The sequence below is a fragment of the Arvicola amphibius genome, chromosome 3 (genome assembly GCF_903992535.2).
Source record: "Arvicola amphibius chromosome 3, mArvAmp1.2, whole genome shotgun sequence".
Taxonomy (NCBI): domain Eukaryota; kingdom Metazoa; phylum Chordata; class Mammalia; order Rodentia; family Cricetidae; genus Arvicola; species Arvicola amphibius.
The window spans coordinates 146,999,071-147,021,190 of NC_052049.1; the positions used below are offsets into that span (position 1 = coordinate 146,999,071).

At 44.5% G+C, this 22,120-nt stretch overlaps 1 protein-coding gene across 1 annotated transcript in view; it reads left to right on the top strand.

Moving 5' to 3' along the window:
• The first annotated feature begins 5,874 nt into the window (after window positions 1-5,874).
• Window positions 5,875-22,120, top strand: part of Cd109 (CD109 molecule) — a 101,633-nt gene continuing 85,387 nt past the window's right edge. The window contains exons 1-2 of the mRNA XM_038322836.1: window positions 5,875-6,023; window positions 7,063-7,235. Coding sequence (XP_038178764.1) covers window positions 5,953-6,023; window positions 7,063-7,235 — 244 coding nt within the window. The 5' untranslated portion in view covers window positions 5,875-5,952. The remainder of the gene's footprint in view (window positions 6,024-7,062; window positions 7,236-22,120) is intronic.

The following is a 22,120-nucleotide window of genomic DNA, read 5'->3' on the forward strand; positions in this document are numbered from 1 at the left end:
TGTTGAGTTTTGATGGTTTTTAAACTTTAAATTGGAATTTCTTATGTCCTTGTATTAATTTTGTTTTAGTACAAGAATCATTATTGAAAACTTTAGCATATAGGAACTAGAGAAGGCAGTGAATCCCCAGGCGCCTATAGCCAGTTTCAGACATTAACACAGGGCTCTATAGTCCCCTCTTTCTCACTTACTCTCAGGGTACTGTGCACTTATTTTCTATTGCAGTAAGGGCCACTAAATACAACAGTTAGCATTTAAGCCACTTTAAGCATGTTTATATCTTTGTGCAAACAACCTATCGCCATCCAATGCCCCTCTTTTATCTTCCCTGACCATTAAACAGTAGCTCTCAATTCCCACTCTCCATAGCCCAGGTCAATCACCATTCTACTTCCTGTGAACTTGACTCTAGGAAGCTCCTATACTTGGAAGCGTAATATTGACATTCTATGACTTGCTTATTTAATAGAGTGTAAAGCCCCTGTTGTAGTGTGTATCAGAGTTTCCCTCCTTTTGAAATCTACATAATATTCCCTTGTGTTTAATATATTTTATTTATTTATTCATAGATCCTTGGGCTCTTCTGCCTTTTGACTATTGTGAACAATACTATTAAGAACGCGAGTGTGCAAACAGTTGTGTGAGTCTGTGCTTTCAGTTCCTCTGGGCATAGATTCAGAAGCGGGATCTTAGGCATACTGAGCAGCCTCCCATGGTAGCTCTAGCGTTGAATGTTCCTCTTTGAAGCAATTTTAAAAAAATGTTTTACAAAATTATATTTATTTATCGTGGGTGTATGCACACACATGTACAGGCAGCATGGCACACATACAGAGGTCAGAGGACAGCCCGAGGGAGTCAGTTCTCTTTTTCTACCAAGTGAGTTCCATGACTTGAACTCAGGCTTGGCAGAAGGGGCTTTCCCTGCTGAGCCATCTCTATGGCCCCACGTTTAGTTACTCTTCGGCTGTCCTAAAACACCATGACCAAAGGGACTTTGAAAGAGTTTATTTTGGCTTATGGTTCCAGATGGATAAAGTCCACCATGGTGGAGAGGCCTGGCAGCAAGTGGCGGGCAGGATTGCAGGAGCAGGAAGCCGAGAAATCACTTCTTCTACCACACACATGAAACAGAGGTGAACTGGAAGGGGGCCGAGACTGTGAACCCTTGAAACCTGCACTCCCTCCAGCCTCTGCACCACCTCCCCGACCACCACCACCAACTAGGGGCCTGTTCAACTACCTGAGGCTATGAGGGACATTTTCATTCAGACCATCACATCCCAAGTGACTTTTTTTTGTAGTCAGCTTTTGACATCGTCTTCCGTTATTCTACCAATTGTAGTATCTTTGAGCTCATTTGGAGGAGTCATGTTGCTTTGCTCTTTTATGTTCCTTGTGTTCCTGCACTATGATTTGGATGCCTGTTGGTTTAGAGCTCTCCTGGGTTTATATTTAAAGTCTTATTGAACAGCTTATTTTACACAGTTCAATTCCCCAGTACAACTCAGAAAGGAGAAATCAAATTGCTGTAACATCAACAGCATTAAACTGTCCAAGAGATAGCATACAGATGTATACTTAAAGTTAGTTAAAACCACTAATATATCACCAATGCTCATGAAGTAAAAATAAAATTACAAAATAAACAAAGAATGTGTCACAAAGTTAAAAATTATTTAGGGAAAAAAGACAAAAAAAAAGAACAAGCTGAACATTAAAAGCATCATGGACATATATTAGGAAGTCACATGACATCAAAGAAGAGTCAGCACAACAAAAAATTCAACAGTAAAGAATATGCTGAGTCTATTTTCTACAGTGACGAAAACTTTGGTAACTACAGGGATGACAACTTTGGTAACTACAACCACGAGGGAGAAGAAGACTTTTCCAGTCAGCTGAAATACTATAGACAATCTCAGGAATCTTTGGGGGGGTCATTATTTTCTAAAGAATCAGAGAAAAAAGAGAGAACTAAAGGAAGCCCGCCAGGTACTGAATATTGAATTAAAAGTTTTAATACTAGTCATGGATATATTTTGCTGAAGAAAATCAAAAGAAAAGAACACTGTGGCGCAAGAGTCACTAAAGGGCCTAATGTCTTTCCAGGCATGGATGACTTTCAGGAGGTACTGAGAACTTATGTGTAAGGAGAGGAAGACCTTTTTTCATTTTTAAATCATTTGGTTGCAAAGAATGCATTGTGACTGTAATGCTACTATCTGAATCAAGGAAAAATTTTCAGCTGAGATCCAATGAATATGAATAAAATCCTTCCAAAAGAAAAAAAAAGGAAAAAAATTATTTAGGGAAAATGTGGAAATTATTAATGAATGACATATGGGGAGGAGGTAAGGGGAGGAGAGGTTAAATCAATGAAATGTAAAAGAGCAGGAGGAATGTAGAAGAAGGGAAGAGGAAGGAACAAAGACAAAAGAAAAAGAAAACCTCATAGTTTCCCAGGAGTTTGAAAGACAAATTGAATAAATATAAGGGAAAAAATTGAAATGAGAGGATTTTTTTTTTCTTGAGATGTGTTTTCTATGTAGTCTGTCTGTTCTAGAACTCTCTTTGTAGACCAGTCTGACCTCAATCTCAGAGATGCCCCTGCCTCTGCCTCCCAAGTGCTGGGATTAAAGATGTGCTCCCCTCTATCCAGCTGAGAGGGATGTTTAAAAGAGTAAGACAAAGTCAAAATGTGAGTGGAAGAACAGTAGAGGAGGAAAGCAGGCACAGGAAGAATGAAAAGAAAGAAAACAGATTTTCCAGTCATGAAAATATGTGCATACGCATCATATATAAATATATGATGGGGATTAAAAAAAGCTCAACATGTGGTTTTTAAAATGTAGTCAAGTGAGAACCATGCCAAGAGGGCAGTAAATGGATCAGACGGCTCGTTCATGGTCCTCAGAACACGGAGACTGTGTTATGTGCACTGGATGGGGGAGGGTGGGCGAACCTGTGGCCTCGCCTTTCCTATGGTGTATGCTGCCGTGGGGTCTGTGTTGGACACATGCCCAATGTCAGTCAGAGCTGTGCTTGCTTTCATGGTTTCCCTTCTATGAGTCAGGGCCTCTTTAGCGTTCCAGTCTGTGCACCGTGCAGGGTCTCTCATCCTCTATCCATACACCTGGGGTGGCTAATGTTATGACTGGGACTTATCTCCCAAGTGTGTTCGGACTGTGGGACTGACCCACACAGCACTGAGTTTGGTGCAGGTGGAGGGCCTGTTCCCATGCTCTCAAGACCTTCCAAGTGCTAATCCCCATGCTGGAGGGGTGCTCTTCAGTCCTTGAGTCTACAGCCCTGCAGGGCAGTTTCCTCTGTCCTCCTGACCCAACTACTTGGGGAACGATGTCTCCCTGAAACTCGCTGCTGGTTTTGAGGTGAGCTTCTCTTGGTTAGGCGTGCCAGTCTTTTCACCAGGGCTGTGCTGATTGCCTTTGGGATGGGACTTCTTCTTCTCATGCGGACTGTAGGTGCTCTGCCAACTTTTAACATTTTTATTTTTTCGCTTTTCAGCTTTTTATCACCAAGCTTTTGAATTTCTGAAACTTTTCCTAATCTTTTTCCATTTTTAAAAAATGGGTTGATGCCTTAATTTCTTTTTTAAAGATTTTTTAAAAAAATATTTATTTATTATGTATACAATATTCTGTCTGCATGTATGCTTGCAGGCCAGAAGAGGGTACCAGATCTCATTACAGATGGTTGTGAGCCACCATGTGGTTGCTGGGAATTGAACTCAGGACCTTTGGAGGAGCAGGCAGTCTCTCCAAACCTGATGCCTCCATTTCTATGTGTCTAAGTCTGTCACCAAATGTGTATTGCGAGGACGAAGACCAAAACCTGGAGCTTATAGCAACTTAAGTCTGCCCAGTTGGAATTAACCTTTGGTTCTCTTAATCTTGGAATGCAACATTATCCACTTATAGTTTGGAGTCCCTGCTTGCATTTCTTGTCCACGACTACGAAATCAAATTTGGGAAGTAACTGAGTTACTCCAGCTTCTTTTGCTTATCATGGTGCCCCTAGTTGGCCTGTCTGGAATCTCTCTGAGGACCACTGTGGACAGAAAGACAAATCGCAGTTCCCACCCAGGACCTGCTGAGTCGACTTCTACGTCTTGATGTGATTCTCACACACATTGGAGTGTGATAAATACAGGTTTAGAACTTGACTGTTTGTCCACACTTGAACCTGCTCCTCCTCCCTGTACTAGGGAGGTGAGGAGCCCAGTCCAGCAGTAGCAGCTGTGCCAAGCGCCAGCTGCACCCCAGGACACAGTCAGACACTCCTCACCGTACTGAAGTGCTGCTTGCACAGGGAGATGACCGCTAACAATAGGCTGCCCTTAGGACAGGGCACAAGGAACATCTTTAGACATTCAGCAGGGCGAACAAGGGCGGGACAGGAAAGGGAGGAAAATAATTCGTGCTTTCCAAACCCTCACTCCGTCCAGGTGCCACTTCCCTTCTTTTAGGACACAGCTGTGCCCACATGCAGCTCTCTGGTCGAAGTTTCTCTGGTTTCATTTTGCCCCAAACTCGACTGTCACCCTCTAAAGTTCCTTTTTGGAATGAGAGAGTTCAAGTCATCAGGCACTGTGTGTGCCTGTTTTCCTAGTCTTTGGCAGTTGCCCGCTTTTATGGGGCAGCCATGGTGAAACCTGAGTCATCTGAAGACAGGGATGGTGCCAAATAGGGTGTCAGGGAAGCGGCGTCAGAAAACCTGGGCTGAGATCAGTAACTGCTGGGGGACCGGTGCCCCTGGACGCTTTCATTCTCAGCGCAGCCCTTCTGGCCAGACCCCGACTGTGTGCTGACAAGTTGTTACAAACTCAGGATTCCAGTGAGGACTTCCCATAGAAAACGTGTTTCTCAACAGCTACAAGGACACAAGCATCTTCCCAAGCAACTGCTTCTGAGTTTCAAGTGGCATCACCTAAATGTTTTTCCCCCACTATGTGTTTTATTTTTATTTATTTATTTATTTTAATAAATACTAGGTGCTGGGGTCACACTCAAGGCTAGGCGCCCTCTTTTAACTCAGAGAAGCCATAACATATTCTTAGAAAGAAAAGTATACCTTAATTTTTATCTTAAGAAAAAAGTTTTACTCTGTTCTTATACATATAAGTAACTACCCAATATATACCATCTCTCCTCTCTCTCTCTCATCTCTCCTCTCCTCCTCGTCGTCCTCTCCTTCTCTCTCTCTCATCTCTCTTCCTGCTCTCTCGCTCGAAAGCTCGCTCTCCGTCTCTCTTCTCTCTATCCTCTCTCCTGACTCACGTCTCTCTTGCGACTCTCTCTCTCTTCGCATCCTCTCTGCTCGGAGGCCCAGGTCCTTCTCTACTCTCTGACTCTCTCTCGGAACTCTCGCTGCTCGATCTTCATCTCGTCTCTGCGTCTCATCTTGTGTGTGTGTGTGTGTGTGTGTGTCCAGGCACGCGCGCGCTTGCCATTTCCCTAAACTTCTGACTCATCGTCTGGGGGACAATGATTGATTTTTTTCCACTTCACATAGCTGCTTTGGATTGCTGCTCACAAGGATGGGCCTGTTTATTCACTCCGGGCATCGGCGGTAGAGTGCTAGAGTAAACAAGCCCCTGGTTCCCGGTGGCCAAGGAAGTGGGCGCCCTCTGTTTTCCCAGGGGAGCAGGGAAGGTGGGGCCAGGTTGTGGCCACCGCGTGCAGAGACCCCGCTTTCTCAGCCACGAACGGGCAACGTTAGCCAGGGAGAGGCCAGAAGCGCCATTGTGATGCGGCGGGGATGGGTGGAGCCATCAAGTCTCAATTTAGATCTCTCTGCTTTAGGCGCGCCCATTTCAGATTGCTAAACCCTGGTGCGCAGTGGGGGAGAAAGGCAGGCAGGAGGGTGGTCAACCACAACCCCGCAGCGCTCACGCTTGGTGGGCTGTAGACCCGGCGGGCAGAAGCCGAGATGCACGGCCGGAGCCTCCTGAGCGCTGCCCACTTTCTCTGCGTGTGCGCGACCGCACTGGCCGCCCCGGGGTAGGAGCGCGGGACGGAGGGCGCGGGCGCAGGGGACGCGGGAGCGCGCGGCCTGCGGGACCCACCAGGGGGCTTTCTATACTGTCCTTCTGCTGCGACAAACTTGCCGAAGAACGGCGGTCCTAGCTCTAGTCCACGTTGCTCTGCCTTTTGCCTCTCAACTTGTTGCTCCTAAATAATGTGTCTCTTTTTTTTTTTCAAGAGACCTTTTTTTTTTCTTTTCTAAACAGGATGTTTCTATTTTGACACTGTTAGTGTGGCTGAGGTGACCAGAGAGTGCCATATCAGAGATTACAGGAAGATTAACAAGAATTCGATAGTATAAAGTACTCCATTTCTAAAGTTTTCTTTACCTTCAGCCAAAGAAAATTATCATTACTATTTTAATTATTATTATTATTATTATTATTATTATTATTATTATTATTAATTCTTATTCCGGGGCTCATTTGTAACTCAGGCTGGTCTAGGGCAGTTCTCCTGCCTCAGTAGCCCCTTGAGTGTCAGGGTGTTAGAAGGGCAGGTGTGTATCACCACACCCGGTCTCTTTGGGGGAGTTAGATGCTTCCTAACCTGGAGGTTGCATTGCTGGCATTAATTTCAGATGGTGATTTCAGTCATTCCCCCTCTCTCGGGTGGATTAGGCAAGCGCGATTTGAGCAGGAAAAAATGCGAATGCCCAGGTGTGTGTGTTTCCTAATAACAGTGGAGATGAAGTCATCTCTGAAGAGGGCTTGGAGACGTGAATTCTGCAGTGGCTTCTGCGTGCTTTGCTTTCCTCCTTTGACCCCTGTGCATTTGAGCCGTTTGAGGAATTACGTTTTCTGTAGCTTTTCCTGGCATTACTAAGGGGCAGTGGCAACCGTTTCAATTGTAATTACTGGAAGGAGTAGTGTGGAGACCTCATCTTCGAGGGAGTGGGGACAGGGGAGGTGTGCGGGAGGAGAGGAGGGACCGGAAACTGTGGTCGGGCTGTAAAATAAATGAATAGATTTAATGATTTAAAAAGCTCTGATTTCCTTTGTTGATAACTCTTTAGGTCTCGCTTTCTGGTGACAGCCCCAGGGACCATCAGGCCTGGAGCAAATGTGACAGTTGGTGTGGAGCTTCTGGAAAATGGTCCCCTACAGGCCACTGTAAAGGCTCAGGTGTTAAAGAAGGCTGCCAACACAACGGTCACCGTCCTGGAAGCAGAAGGAGTCTTTGAAAGAGGTAAGACGAACTGCGCAGTCTCGCAGCCGTAGATGGACTATGGTAATAGAGCCGCGGGTTAGGCAGTGTAGCAGAACACAGGTTTTCAGTGATCTCCAGAGTGCTCCTCTGATTCCCTAATCCGTGAAGTCTGAATTGTCCCTGAGTGTTCGCGCTACCAAGTGGACAAAGACCCGGGTTCTTCCCATGGGTGGCTGTGTCACATCTCTCCTGAAACTGCAGGAAGAGCATCCGGAGTTTTCCACGTGGGAGGTGTTTGTGGGCCGGACCTGAAAACGGTGCTTGCCACCACTGCTCGTGGACAGACTGCAAGGAGCCTGGGAAATGCAGGCAAGAGTTTGCCGCAAGAGCCATGGGCAGAGCTAAACGCTTGTCTCACGGAATGCCAAGCTTAGTGGGTGCGGTGGATTTTACTAAACAAGCCAGTGGGGAGGAAAACATCACAGTCCCGTTTTGTGGAATAGTAGACCCAGTTTTATTGAGCAAAAAACCCCCAATAACTTAAAAATGATGTTAGTGTGTGGGAAGGGTAAGGGGACCATGTAAAAAAGTATCAACTATTTATAAAAAGAACCAACATCTTTGGTTTCAGGTTTGAATTCAAATCTGGTTCAGGATTATAATTGGCCCAGGAGTGTCTTTTTTTCTTCCAGGATTAAGAAGAAATTAAATCTAGGGATTATTAATGAACATACAAAACATCTTTTTTTTCTCTTAAAATGGGTATTTATTATATTTTTCCTGGTTGCAAGAGCACTATGTGCCCAGTGAGTGCAACTTCATAAGCATTGTCAGTAATGGTAATTAACTCTAATAAGCCATACTCGGGTACCCACATATAAGCACTGTTAACTAAAAGTGTATGTATATCAGAAACTGAGGTGTAAGTCCCTCTATTGTTGATTATTTGTTTATTTTAAAATCATGTAAGACTATATAATGCAGGGTGGATGGGACTCCACAGTAGTTCTTTATATAAAGATACATTCTTTACCAGTATAGAAAGACATCACCACGTGAGAGACAACTTTGCGCATCTGTGACTCTTTCTCTACAGAAAGGGACAGGCTGAATAGGGGAGCTGAAGCTGGGAATTCAGAAGAGGGTTCTCTGTGCTGGGGCTGGACTGTTTTATATGTGTGTGTGAGTTCACATGTGTGCATGAACATGTGGAGGCCAGAGGACAACCCCTGTGTCATGGCTAAAGAGCTGTCCACCTTGTTTCGAGAAAGGGTCTGTCGCAGGCCTGAAGCTTGCTGCTGACACTGGCTCTTAGAACTGCTGTGGTCATTTCACGGCTAAGCATCAGATTCCTCATCCACCAAAAAGAGGTATGCAACCGGCGTCTTGTGCAGTTACCAAGTTAAAATCTTTTCGTATGTAGTCCTGCTAGACTTTTGGTGCACAATAGCTCCTAGCGTTAGTAGTAATGTAGTAATAGCCCTACAGAAGCAGACATAGAAAGCATGTCCCTTCATACGTGGGGACAGATCTCAATTTCTATTATTGGACTTATCATTTCCGAAAATGAACAAACCTTTGGTTATGGTAGTAGCCAAAGAAACATTGGAAAATGTATCAAATCAAAGGAGATAATTCTTAAGCAGTTTTACCTTCATTATTTATTCATAAAGAATTTATGATTTTGAGGGCAGTTTCCCTGGTATTGTACAGGACCAGAACGTGAATGTTTTTGACAAATATTTGAGCTATGCTTGGACATTTACACACTCTTATTTCAGTTTTTAGATTTAGTTATATTTTATTTTGTGTATATAAGTGTTTGCTTGCATGTTTGCCTGTATGTGCACCATGTACATGCAGTGCCTGAGGGGGCCAGAAAGGGGGGATCAGATCTCCTGGAAGTGTTATAGACAGGTATGAGCCACCATGTGGGTGCTGGGAATTAAACCCAGGTTCTCTGGAAGAGCAGCCAGTTCTCTGAACAGCTGAGCTGTCTCTCCCACTCTTAGTTTAGAATCCTGTTTTTTTTCCCCACACTTTTCTTTATTACTTTCTCCTTTGTAACAAATAACTGTACTAGGGTTTAGGATTTATATTATTCCTTGGTTGTTTTTATTATTATTATTATTATTATTATTATGGAGCACTCCCCATATGTTCAAGGTTAGAATGAATGACCCTAGACCAGAATGGATCTTTAAAAAGGAAAGTGAGAAAATGCCCCCCCCCTTGCTTTTGCTGGTTGATGAGGCCATTGAAACATTGTTAGAGGCACTCTCCCTCTTTGAAAGGAGAGTCCCACTCTACAGTGGGAAGCTGGTAATTGTTCTCAGAGCAGATGCTTCCTGTAACGACAGGGCTTAAGGATGAAGACATTCCTGCCTCCTTCTCCTCACATCCTTTGCGATGTCTGCCTGCAGCAATTGTGATAGCATGCAGACGGATGAGGACTTCTGCAGGGCCTGAATCGTTATTTGGTGTTTTATTTTTTCCCATTACACATATTCAAGCAAGGTCATTTTCAGTCTAATTAGTTCACCAGTTTCCTCATGGAAAGGTTTTTTTTTTTTTTTTTTTTGTTTTGTTTTGTTTTGTTTTGTTTTGTTTTTTCGAGACAGGGTTTCTCTGCAGCTTTTTTAGAGCCTGTCCTGGAACTAGCTCTTGTAGACCAGGCTGGCCTCGAACTCACAGAGATCCGCCTGCCTCTGCCTCCCGAGTGCTGGGATTAAAGGCGTGCGCCACCACCGCCCGGCATGGAAAGGTTTTAGTAGAGAGTTATCCTCCAGCAGAGCTAAGGAGAGCAATGTTTTGAGTGGTTAGGAAACTCCCTGGGCCAGGGCTGTGGGCTACAGTACAAGAATAGATTAATTTGCATCAGAAATGCTATGGTTACTATTATTAGCAGATAGATTGCACAATGGGATTAACTTTATTTTTTTTGGTGGGTTTTACTTTAATTAATTTGTCTGTGTGGTGTGTGGTGTGTGTGTGTGGGTGTGTGTGTGTGTGTGTGTGTGTGTGTGTGTTTTGAGACAGGTCACATCTATCTATACCGGGCTGGCCTTGAACTCACTATCTAGCTGAGGGTTAGCATTGAACTTCTGATCCTCCTGCTTCAAGCTTTCCAAGTGTTAGACTTCTGGACGTGTGTCATCAAGCCCATAACAAGAACACCCTAATACAGGCAGAGGAGTACGGCTCTTTTCATGGGATGATGTGTTTGTTTGACATCTATGGGGCGGTCTGATAACGTGTGTGAATAGCAGTCTTTTGGGAAAATGTTCCTTCTAAGCTGTGTGGGGTTCTGCCTTTTGGGTACATGATCCAGTTCCTTGCCTTTACCACCCTCATCTCTGCAGTGAATACAGCTGGGTTCATAATCTCACTTTCCCTCTTATGCAAGAGGTGGTTCCACAAACATAATTAACAGAAGATAAAGGAACCTCAGCGGGTCGTGTATGCCGGAGGAGAGAAGCCAGGTGTCTCTAGTGTTGGGTGAAGAGCGAGCCTTCCTCTTTCCTCTTGTGATGTCCTTGAAAATCAACCTTCATTTCCTTTTCTTTCTCCATCTGAACAGTTTTGTTTGGAAGCTTTCACTGTTTGTTTGTTTTTTTTCGCCAACAAAATTAATCTTCAAATAATAAAAAAGCAACCTTCTCTTAGTCAAAGAATTCAGTTCGCCACCCGGTTCCGTGTAAACCTGGTTTAAGAAAAAGGCCGGAGCCGGGCGGTGGTGGCCCCAACGTCCTTTAATCCCAGCCTCCGGGAGGCAGAGGCAGAACGGATCTCTGTGAGTTCGAGGCCAGCCTGGTCTACAAGAGCTAGTCCAGGACAGGCCTCTAAAAAGCTGGCAGAGAAACCCTGGTCTCGAAAAAAATCCAAAAAAAAAAAAAAGAAAAAAAAAAGGCCGGAAAACTGGAGAATGTCAATTGATTGATGCCTGCCTGGGCATCTCTAATGAGTCCCTCTCCATCTGGAGGCACTGTTTGCTTGTTTATTTGGTCTCTTTGAGACAGGTCTCACTGTGTATCCTTGGCTATCCTGGCAGCTCAACATGTAGACCAGGCTGGTTTTGAACTCACAGAGATCCGCCTGCCTCTGCTTCCTGAGTGCTGGGATTAAAGGTGTGCTACCACCTCTACACTGTTTATGTTTTGTGTTCTTTGCCTTCCTTTTGAGATAATGGGATGTAATAGTCTCCACATCTATGTCCTCTGATAACTTGCTTTTTGATTTTGTGTTAAAAACTCTTGGCGAGTTAATAGATTTTGTTTAGTTTATTTTTTACTAAGGAAACCTCTAGGGCTGGAGAGGTGCTCAGGAGTAAAGAACACTTGCTGCTTTTGCAGAGGACCTGAGTTCTGTACCCAGTACCTGCCCACATCGGGTAGCTCCTAATCGTCTGTAATTCCTAGTTTCCAGGGCACCTCACACCCCACTTCTGGACTCTGTGAACAAGTGTTTAGTATGTAAAATACAGAATTTGAAATATTAACATTTCCCTTCCATGTAAGGTATTAGCTGGGAGATGATGCAGCCTAGCACAATGGTATTTGGTATGGACAGTGCTGTCAGAGGGACCTTTCATCTGTGGAGATCAAGATCTGCCCCATGGTTTCTATGAAAGTACATTAATTAGTGTAGTGTGTAGGCGGAACCCCGGGCAGGTTTTTACAGGCAACTTTGCAAGCAGAACTCAGTCTAAACCTGTAGTTACACGAGAATTACTTCTAAAGGGCGTAGGTTCTTCATTTATGTGTCTTTGCCATTGTGTGGGGTAAATATTAGTCGGGGTAGATACGGAGGGTAAAGGACCTAGACATGCATGGCTCCAGAGTCAGGCTGCAGGGTTGCAGGTGCTGACCATTGTGTTTGACTTTTTTTGGCTATGAGACATGAGGACTGCAGCGGGCTTTAATGTCATCACCTGATAGTGACTTCCGACTTAACATGATTATATCCTTATTGTGAGGATTAAATGGAGAAAGATTTAAAGCACTTAGCAGGAAATAGCTACGGTTTAGGGAAGATATCAATTATTCATGTCCAAGGCGATTATTACTCTCCTACTGAGATGGCCCTGAACTTGGAACTCTATCAAAGGCACTTTTGTTATGGGAATGGGAAGGTATACAGCACAGGGATTTGCTTATAATGCCGAAGCATTTAATTGCTGCTACCCAATGAACTAGGCACTGTTATGTTAATGTTGGAGACTGAAGCTAAGAGAGAACATTCACTTTCCCTGACTTACACAAGTCCGTTGGTGAATGCTGAAGCCCGCATCTGAGGTTGGTTCTGTCTGGGTGCGTTGTGTATTCGCTTTCCTCTAAACCATCTTCGGATTTGCTTGCAGTGGACAAGACTCACCTTTAAGAGACCTAACGTGGATCTAAAGCACTGCAAGCCGGATTAGGCCTGGTGCTACACACCTGCCATCCCAGCACTTAAAGGGCTGAAGCAGAAAGGTGGAATTTGAGGCCAGCCTAGGCTACATATAGAGACTCTATCCCCAAACAAAACAAAAATGATGACAACAACAATCACAAAAGGATTGTAAGACGAAATGCCACCTTCTCTCTGAATTTACCATTGACCACTGTAGAGGTTTGGACCTGGAAGGGGATATCGGAATTAATAATAATTTATGGCTGAGGAGGGGCCTGGTGTCTGGGGCCCTGCCCAAAGCCCAATCGCTTGTTGTTGGCAAAGCTGGAAATGGATCCTACTTCTCCAGATCTTTAGCCCAGTGTTCTTTCTGCTGTCTTCTAGCAAACTTTCCTAACGTGTGCAGAAACTGTGTCTGGGAACTAGGCTATGTTTACAGATGTTGATTCTTCTGATAGGGAAGGGAAAAAAGGGTGAGTGAGTCTTAAAACGCCCTGAGAGCTGTGCAGTGTCCTCTCCTGGTTCAGTGTGGAGTCGCTCTTGACGGACTGCGGAGAAACAGCGGGAGAATCGGTCAGGGCACATCTGAGATCTCAATTCCATCGCCATGTTTCTCAAGGGGCGAATTGCACTTACAAAGTGCGTTTTCCTGGCCACCTTTCAGACATGGCTAAGGTCCAGGTACCTAAGTCTCTTCTACCATCTTCACAGATGATTCTCAGTGACATTAAATGAGAACACCTACCTGCTAGTGTCTCCCAAATTGTACTTGACCAAACTTTGGAAAGTCTGCCAGCGAGAGGCAAGTCCTTGCAAGCTTGATGACTCACTCTCTGGGAGAAGGGCCCCTCCTGAATTTCTATGCTTGCTTTTCAAGTATCCCCCAACCTTAATCATTGGTGTTAATTTTCAGCAGTAAAATAACATGTTTGGGATTTAATTGTGAATCAGTGATTGAATGAAGTTGACAGTAAACATACTAATTCTTTAGACTTCAAGTTAAACATGCATTGCTCATCTAAAGCTAAATGAGTCACTGTCCTCATGACTCATGGAAGGGCTGTGGTGGAAACAGAAAGCAGATCCTGTAAGAATTTGGGATGGGTTGCTGTGGAGTCTTTATGTTCTCTTAAGTAGGCTTTGTAATGCTAAAACTTGTCATGTTCTCAAAGACGTTTCTTTTCATTAATTTAGTATTTCATGGATGAATGAGGGGTGAGCAATAAGAGGAAGGATAACATTGGAGGAGCCAGAAGAATAATACTTGAAATTCAAAGTGTAAAGCTGAGTGAGTGTGGTGACTTGTACCCATAATCCCAGAATTTGGGAGGCTGAGGCAGGAGGATTGCCATGAGTGTGAGTATAGCCTGGCTTACAGAGTGAGACTTGGTTTCAAGAAACCAAACTGGCTAGGCAGTGGTGGCCTTTAATCCCAGCCTTTGGGAGGCAGAGACAGGCAGATCTCAATGTTTGAGGCTATCTGGTGCACAGATCGGGTTTCATGACAGCCAGGGCTCATAGAGAAACTCTGTCTCAGAAAACCCAAAAAGCAAAACAAGCAACACAAACCAAACAACACAAACCAAACAACACAAACAAAGAAAGAACACAAACTCTCCCCTCCCCTAAAGTGTGCAGAGGTTGGTTGGTGGGTGGGTATTACGTTATAGGGACATGGGAGGGAGAAGCCCTGGGTGCTCTTTCTTAGGAGAGTGAGTGACTACAAGTTGCATAATGGATTGCACATCAAAAAAGCTACACGAGGTGCCAGTTAGATGGTTGAGCAGGTAGAAACGCTTGCCACCCAGCCTGACATCCTTAGTCCCTAGGACCCACACACGAGAAAGAAAGAGGTGTGTCGACAGTGTCGTCCTCTGATCTTCATACATGTTCTATGGCACGCACACACATGCCCACCATGCATGTAATTCAAAAATGTAAAAAAAGCTGGGTGCTGGTGGCACACACCTTTAATCCCAGCACTTGGGAGTCAGAGACAGGCAAATCTCTGAGTTTGAGGTCAACCTGATCTTCAGGGTGAGTTCTAGGATAGCCAGAACTACACAGAGAAACTGTCATGAAATCCAATCCCCCCAAAAACTGTAAAAAAGAAGCTACAAGATAATCTTGAAAGTTTAAATTATAAAGAATTGATAATGTGTGATCTATGATTTAAAATTCACACAGTCTATACATGCATTGAAACTTCATATTGTATTTCACAAATATGTATACCTTTAATGTACCTATTACATTAAAGAAAATGTGTGGCTCTAATGATTGGGCCAGTTCTAGTCTCGCATACTGAGTGTACCCGGAAGGGGAGATATATTCCTTTCCCGTGTATGCAGATGAAATTCCACACGATTTGCAAACAGTGCTTCTCCTCTTTGACTCAGAAAGATGCTTTTAGAGGGCTCCAGACGTCCTTTCACAGCTCCCCTCCTTGACTAGGACGTTAGAGGAGGGAGGCTGTGCTGGAGGGATGAGCTGGTTTCCAGGACGGCACTGGGAGGGGCAGACTCGAGAGGCAGGTAGCGGCTTCTGTGGTTTCTGAACACATGTTTCGGCTTTTCTCTTAGAGTGAGTCCGGGGAGGCAGCTAGGTGGAGGCATCTGATAGATGGTTTTGAAATTATAGCTGGGGAAAAAAATTAAGGCCTTGTTTTCATAGGGAATGATAGTACTTAAGATGGCAAGACTACCTGAGCTGCACAAGAGAGACGATTTATACGAAAACGGATGATGGCAGGAGCTTGGGTGAGGAAACAAATCAATGGCAGGCATAGGCAGACAGGAGTGGGGATGGGGCGTGGAAGATGGTGTGAGCCTCAGAAAGCCAGGGGAGAGAGAAAGGAAAGTTCTAGGCAGGAAGTTTATTTTTGTTCTTTTTGACACAGAGTCTTACTATGTAGCCAAGACTGGCCTCAAGCTTGTGATTCTTGTGCCTCTCTTTTCTGAGTGTTGAGACATACAGGTGTCTGACCCACCCCAGCGCCTCTTCCTCATGTGATGAACGGGTAAGAGCGAAGAATAACATTAAAGTGGAATTTGAGGAAGACTTTGGCATTTTTATTCTTAAAGACTTAGTAGCTGGGCAGCTGCGTGTAGCTGCGCGGAGACCTGCGGAACACGTGTGACCGACCAGGGCGGCGGGTGAACAGGCGGTGCAGCGGCGGGTTAACGGCACCGACACAGAAAATAGACATAAAGCTTTATTAAAGGAGAGAGGGAGAGAGGGAGAGGGGGGGGCGCATGTGCACACGCAAAAGGGGGGCAGTGAGAAGAGAGAGAGGGAAGAGATTCAGGATGACTCCAAGAGACCAGAGGTCGCTGGGAGTGGGCGTGGAAAGGGGTAGGGACCAAAAGAATAACAGGCATAGCTATAAACTTCCTCTAAACTGTGTAGATCTGGCTACCTTCTAGGTGGGGCAAAGGAGAGGAACGCCAAAAAGAAAAACAAGTGTTGAACTCTTCTCTGGTGGTTGATTACTGTTGGAACAAAAGGTCTGGGTCTTGTGTGTATGCGTGTGTGCATGCAAGGGTAAAATAGAGAGGGCTGACCAGGCGGTGGCGGCACACGCCTTTAATCCCAGCACTCAGGAGGAAGAGTCAGGCAGATCTCTGTGAGTTTGAAGCCAGCCTGGTCTACAGAGTGAGTTCCAGGATGGCCAGGGCTACACATGGAAACCCTGTCTCAAAAAAAAGGGAGGGTTGCTTGTGTTGGAGGTGTGCGTCCTTACAGGTGTAAGGGATGGACTGAGTTTATTCCCGCCACGATGGCTAATGTATGAGGTGGCGCTCTGACTCACCATATTTTGGTCTAGGTCAAGACAGCAGTCATACAAAGGTGCATGACGGGGCTTGAGGTGGAGGATTGTGGTGGGCCCTGGTCTTGTTCTCTTTTCTACTCTTTACCTTTCATAGAAAGGTTCTTGGAATCAACTTTCTTCAGATTATTAGTGTGTTGCTTGTGCAAAGTGATGTATTTCATGATGACATTCTCATGTGCATCTGTCCTGTTTGCTTTCCCTTCTCTCATTCCCATCCCTCCTGGTTGTCTCTGTCTCCCTTCTCTAAGTGGTTCCCTTCTTTTATGTCATATATGGAGCATCCAGGTCCCACAGAGAAGGGAAAGCTCATAGGACCTGTATTTATGTGTTGCCTTGGTTTGCCTCCAAGGCCCTGGCTGAAAGAGCTCCAAGATCTAGTGGGGGAATAGCAATGGGTAACATGTGGGCAGGTCTGTGGGGCTTTGGGTTTGGAGGAAATGATTCATGAATTGAAGTCTAAAAGCCAGACTGAGTGGTGAAGGAGGAGGCATAAGCGAAGAGGAATGTTTTCTAAGAATACCTCGTAGCTTCCTTGCAGCAAGCACAGTTAGGGATTTATGTTTATGAAAGTATAGCTGCAGAATCTTTTAGCATTACTCTGTTGAAATGTGCTAAATATCATCTTAAGGACTAGAAAGAAGGCATTCTTTATATTCAGTATTTAAAATATTTATTGTGTGCCAAACTCTATGAGATTATGTTGTAACGACTGTTTTGGAAATACCTGGGTCTGTGCTATCCTGTTGGTAGGCGCAGCGGGTCAAAATGGGAGTACTAAAGCCGTATTGAAACAGAACTCTTTCTATTTGTTTTTTTTCTTTCCCTTTTAAATTTAATTAGGTAATTTATTTTACATTCCTACTGCAGCCTCCCCTCCTTCCTCTCCCCCCACTCCCTCTTCCCACCTTTCCTCTGCTTCATCCCCAACCCACCTCTTCTTGTGTATATGCTCAGGAAGAGGCAGGCCTCCTATGGGCTTCAGCAAAGCATGGCACATCAAGCTGCCATGAGACCAGGCACCTCTCCCTGTACTCAGGCTGGGCAAGGCAATCCAGCCTGAGGCATAGGTTCCCAAGAACCAGCTGATGCCCCAGGGACAGTCCCTGCTCCTGTTGCCAGAAGTCCCACAAATAGACCACGCTATTCAACTGTCACTTATATTAGCTAGTCCCATGCAGGCTCCCTGGTTGTTGGTTTAGACTCTGTGAGTTCCCGTGAGCCAGTCTAGCCATTTCTTCCGATGTCCCTGACTCCCTGGCTCCTACAGTCCCTTCTCTCTCAGCAGAACTCCTGGAGCTTAGTTCAATGTTTGGCCTTGGGTCTGTGAATCTGCCTCCATCAGTCACTGGATGAAGGTTCCCCGATGACAACCAGGGTAGTCACCAAGCCGACCACAGGGGGTGGCCAGGGAACTGACCTCGTTTGCTTACTGTGTAGACCATGTTTGGCCTTGAATTCACAGAGATTTACGTACTTCTACCTCCTGAGTACTGGAATTGGAATTAAAAACATGGACCACTAGGCTTAAATCTCACATGTAGTTTTTGAGCATGTGGAGCAAGGCTTGTATGACTTTAGGTGAGCTATGGCTATAAAGTACACACTGGATATTGGTACCAAAAAAAGCAATAATTTCTTATGTGTTTAATGATAATTAATTTTTAACTTTTGGGTTCAATAAAATTTGTTTTTGAGTTTAATTTCACTCAATTCTTTTTGTTGTTGCCAGTACATTGCTTTCAAGCCCTGATCACAATACCTGGTAATAGTAACATTTCAAAGACATCAGCTGTCTTTCCTTTGGCATTTCCCAATGGCAGATATGGAGGTTCCCTCCCACTCCTGAGCAAAATCATGGCCTTTCTGTTGTTGGCTTTAGTGGACATTCAATCTTGTTCCTTGAGGGAGGAGGAGGGAGTTTCCCCATAGTGCACCGTAGGGAGGTGACAGACTTTTCCTGCAAAGGTAAATGTAGGTTTTGCTGTAGACTCTTCTCTTTGCTGCTCTTACTCAGCACTGCCTTATAGCTTCGCAGCAGCTGAGATAAATGAAGTTTAGAGTCTGTATGCTGCTGACGCACAGTGAAAAATCGTTCTTTCCCATCTGTTTATAAATGAAAAGCCATTCTTAGTTCATAAAGTACATAAAAAGCGTGGGCTAAGTTTGGTCTGCAGGCTTTTGATTGTCTGCCTTGCCAAAGCAAGTACTCTGTTTGTTTCAAAGTTTCAAGAACCTGGCCTGACTCTTGCTTTTATGTTTGTGCTGAGCCTTAGTGTAAAGTTTTCTTACTTTAGTGGGGTTCTGCTTAACCTAATTTCACTGAGCTGTATACATGGAATGAAGCATTATGTTTCATGCCATATTTACTAAAATATTTATAAGCAAGAGGAAGCAGGAAAAAACAAGAAGAATATGAAGGAGGCCAAAGGAGGGTTTAAAAGAGATTGTGAAATATTTGTATTTTCTGTATTGACTCAACTAATTAGTTTTTCTTTTTCTTTTTCTTTTTTTTGCCAAAATGACAGTAAACTGTTAAAGAGGAACACTGTATTTTAAAGTTCTGTTTTTCACATTATTTGTGGTGGATATTGTTCATTTTTTGTAGTTCATCTGGAGATGGAATAATTTCTACATAAATAGAGGACATTGAATAAACTGGTAAAGAAGTAAAACATATTAACAGTGGGGCGAAACCAAAGTTTATTTTTGCACATGACTGCTTAGCAAAGGACTGCCAAAGATATTAAGCCTCAAATATTAAGTTGGGTAGGTATATAGTGGAAAAATCCTTTTTTTTTTCTCATAGAGAGTATTTCTGGGCCTAGTTTTATTTCCAAATGTACACTACTTTTTCTGGTCAACGATTCTCCAGGGCCATTTGGTGGGGACAGACGTCAGGCAGCAGATGTCTTACAGTTTGTTTCAAAAGTTAAGGAAAGGTTCGTTCTTGTGGATGCTTATTACACAACTTAAAAATAGCTTCAACTCTATTTGTAAATCAAATGGCCGTTTTTTTCGGCCGTGCCAAGTGTGAAGTCAGCAAACAAGGCTTCTTTTGAGGTGCTGGCTGCTGAGGGGCAGAGGCAGCAGTCCGGAAGGCTCTGAGATGGCCTCTCTCTGGTCAGATGTGAAAGCGATCGGAGGTTACAATTGTCTGGAAGAACGAGTAAGAAAGGACCTTACATAAGAGAGCGCATCCTCAGGACTGAGAGAGTGTGTACCGCCATTCACATGTCTGAGTGAAACCTGACCAAAAGAGGAAAGAAATGCTCCCAAAGGTTTGCAAATACCATCTCTTAACTCTCAACCTAGCAACGACAGAGAAAGGGGCGATTATTTCCCATCTATCCTGCTTCCCTCCCCCAACCCTCCCTTTATTGGTTGGGGACCCAAGTTATTGTAAAATCTTTTGACTTTCAAATAAGTCCGGTGCTAACACTTAGTAAGTTCCTAGGAAATTCCAAATATTTTTCCAAGTATTTTTGCTAGCGCTTAGTAAGTTCCTAGGAAATTCCAAGTATTTTTAAATTTAAAGAGAAGACAGCAATAGCAATACATGACATTAAGCACTGAAAGCTGACCTTTTAATAAGGACTCATGAGATTAGTGGTAGGCCTTGAGTGTGTCTATCTACACAGTGCCTGAGGAGCTCCCCATATCCAGCAGGAGCTAGAGGGGCTGAAAGATCTTTGCTTCTGTTCCTCTCACTGCTGGCTTTGTATCTTTCCTGGTTCCGGGCCTGGGACCCCATGTGCGACCCAGGCATGCGACTCCTCTAGCTTTGCTCTCATGGGAAACCCTTCAAAGGTGCGAGCTGGCTAAAAGCTACACCCAAAACAAAGTAACAAAACAAGTACGACTGAGAAATGAGCTTTCTAGCGAGCCCGTGTGGAATTGCCAGCGCTCGCCCTCCAATTAACCAGCGTAAAGGACTCATTCACTGTAGATTGCCTGCTGCTTTCCTCTCTCTCCTTGCCTGATGTCACTTGGGTAGAAATCAGCGCCCACATCCCCACCCCTCCTCAGTCTTTGTAAAGCTGGTGGCCCCGGGAGGTGGCCTGCGTGTCAGACTGGGGTGTAAAGGAAGCACATTGTTTCCGCCATTCCCTGGTCTGACAAAATAGCCAGCCCTGAAAATGTATCCTGAAGCAACGGAATCTAAGTACCTCTCAGGAACGCGCTGGTGTGCGGGGGCACGGCTCTCCACAGTTCAGCTTTTCATTCTGGATTCTGGTGTGGGACACTGTTGTGGCTGCTGTCTTATAACACCCACATCCACTGCAGGAGAAAGGCTCTTTCAGCCAAGCCGCCGGGTGTGTCCCAGTCCTCTGAACCTAGCGCTTTGTGGGCTCTCTCTTTTTAAAGACAGGATTTCTTTGTGTAACAGTCCTGGAACTACTTTGTAGACCACGATGGCCTCGAACTCACAGAGATCCACCTGCCTCTGCCTCCGGGTGCTGAGATTAAAGGAAGTGTGCCCCAGCATCCTGCTTCTGTGGTCCTGTTAGCTAGAGACCCGACTTGCTCAGGGTTGCCTCCTCCTGGGGGATGGCTTGTATAGGTACCAGGATCCACCCAGGGGCTGAGGAAAGCAAGGAATCCAAGATGATTGAGATTTTTAAACCCCCATGATTAAGGAATTGGGGCTATTCACAAACAGACCAACCAAACAAAACTCTGAAAACAGCCATCAATACAAGAGAGGTAAACTGCTAACCATACCGAGATCATCCAGAACCAGGTCTAATGCCGGAACCCAAGAATCAGGCTACCAACTGGGTCTTGGGTGATCCAGGGCTTCAGATCTCGTTTGTACAATAAGAATAATAGGATTATTGGAACATTCACCCGGAACACCTCTTTCCATGAAGCTCCTACTTTGAAAGGACACTACACGGAACCGAACTGGTTCAGTTCCGGGTGTTGCAGCTTTTACACTTGGTGCAAGTTACAGAATAGCGTCACGGGCCGACTCTTAACTTCATTTCTGTCTTTTGAAGATAGTTGGAGTGTAGGTCTGTGGAAACACATGTATTGCTTTGGTTCATGAAAACGGAAAACAATTCTGTCAGATCTGTTTCCTTTTTATTTTTTTCTAAATTCAGATTCCCATCCTCCAGGACACAGCGGTAGAAGAGAAATATAATTCAACCATATAAATAATTGAACATTCTCCAATGGCTGCATTACAGAAGAAAATGAAGCACATACAATTAACTTTGGCAGTATGCTCTATTTGAGCTAGATGATTTATTATTTGTAATTACAGATACTGTGATTGTACAGAATCCTTACAAAAGCCCTTGCTGGACATCTCTATCTATCTCTTCTTCTAAGTCTTAGGACTCAGGTGCCTTTTACTGGTGTCACATGCATCTGGTGGCTGCTCTGTGGGACAGTGTAGCTTGCGAGGCTTGCTGGAGCTTTTCTCCTTTCATCCCCACGTGCTTGTGATTTGTTCTCATATTAGTTACTTTCGAGCTCAGGCTGGCCTCAAACTTGCGGTTCTCCTGCTTCAGCCTCCGGGTGCTGGATTGTGGTGTGCTCCTCCACTCTAGGCTTAGCTTTGCTAGGTAATCATATACATATACATACATACACACACATACATACATATATATATATATATATATATATATATATATATATAGAGAGAGAGAGAGAGAGAGAGAGAGAGAGAGAGACAGGGCTTCTTTGTGTA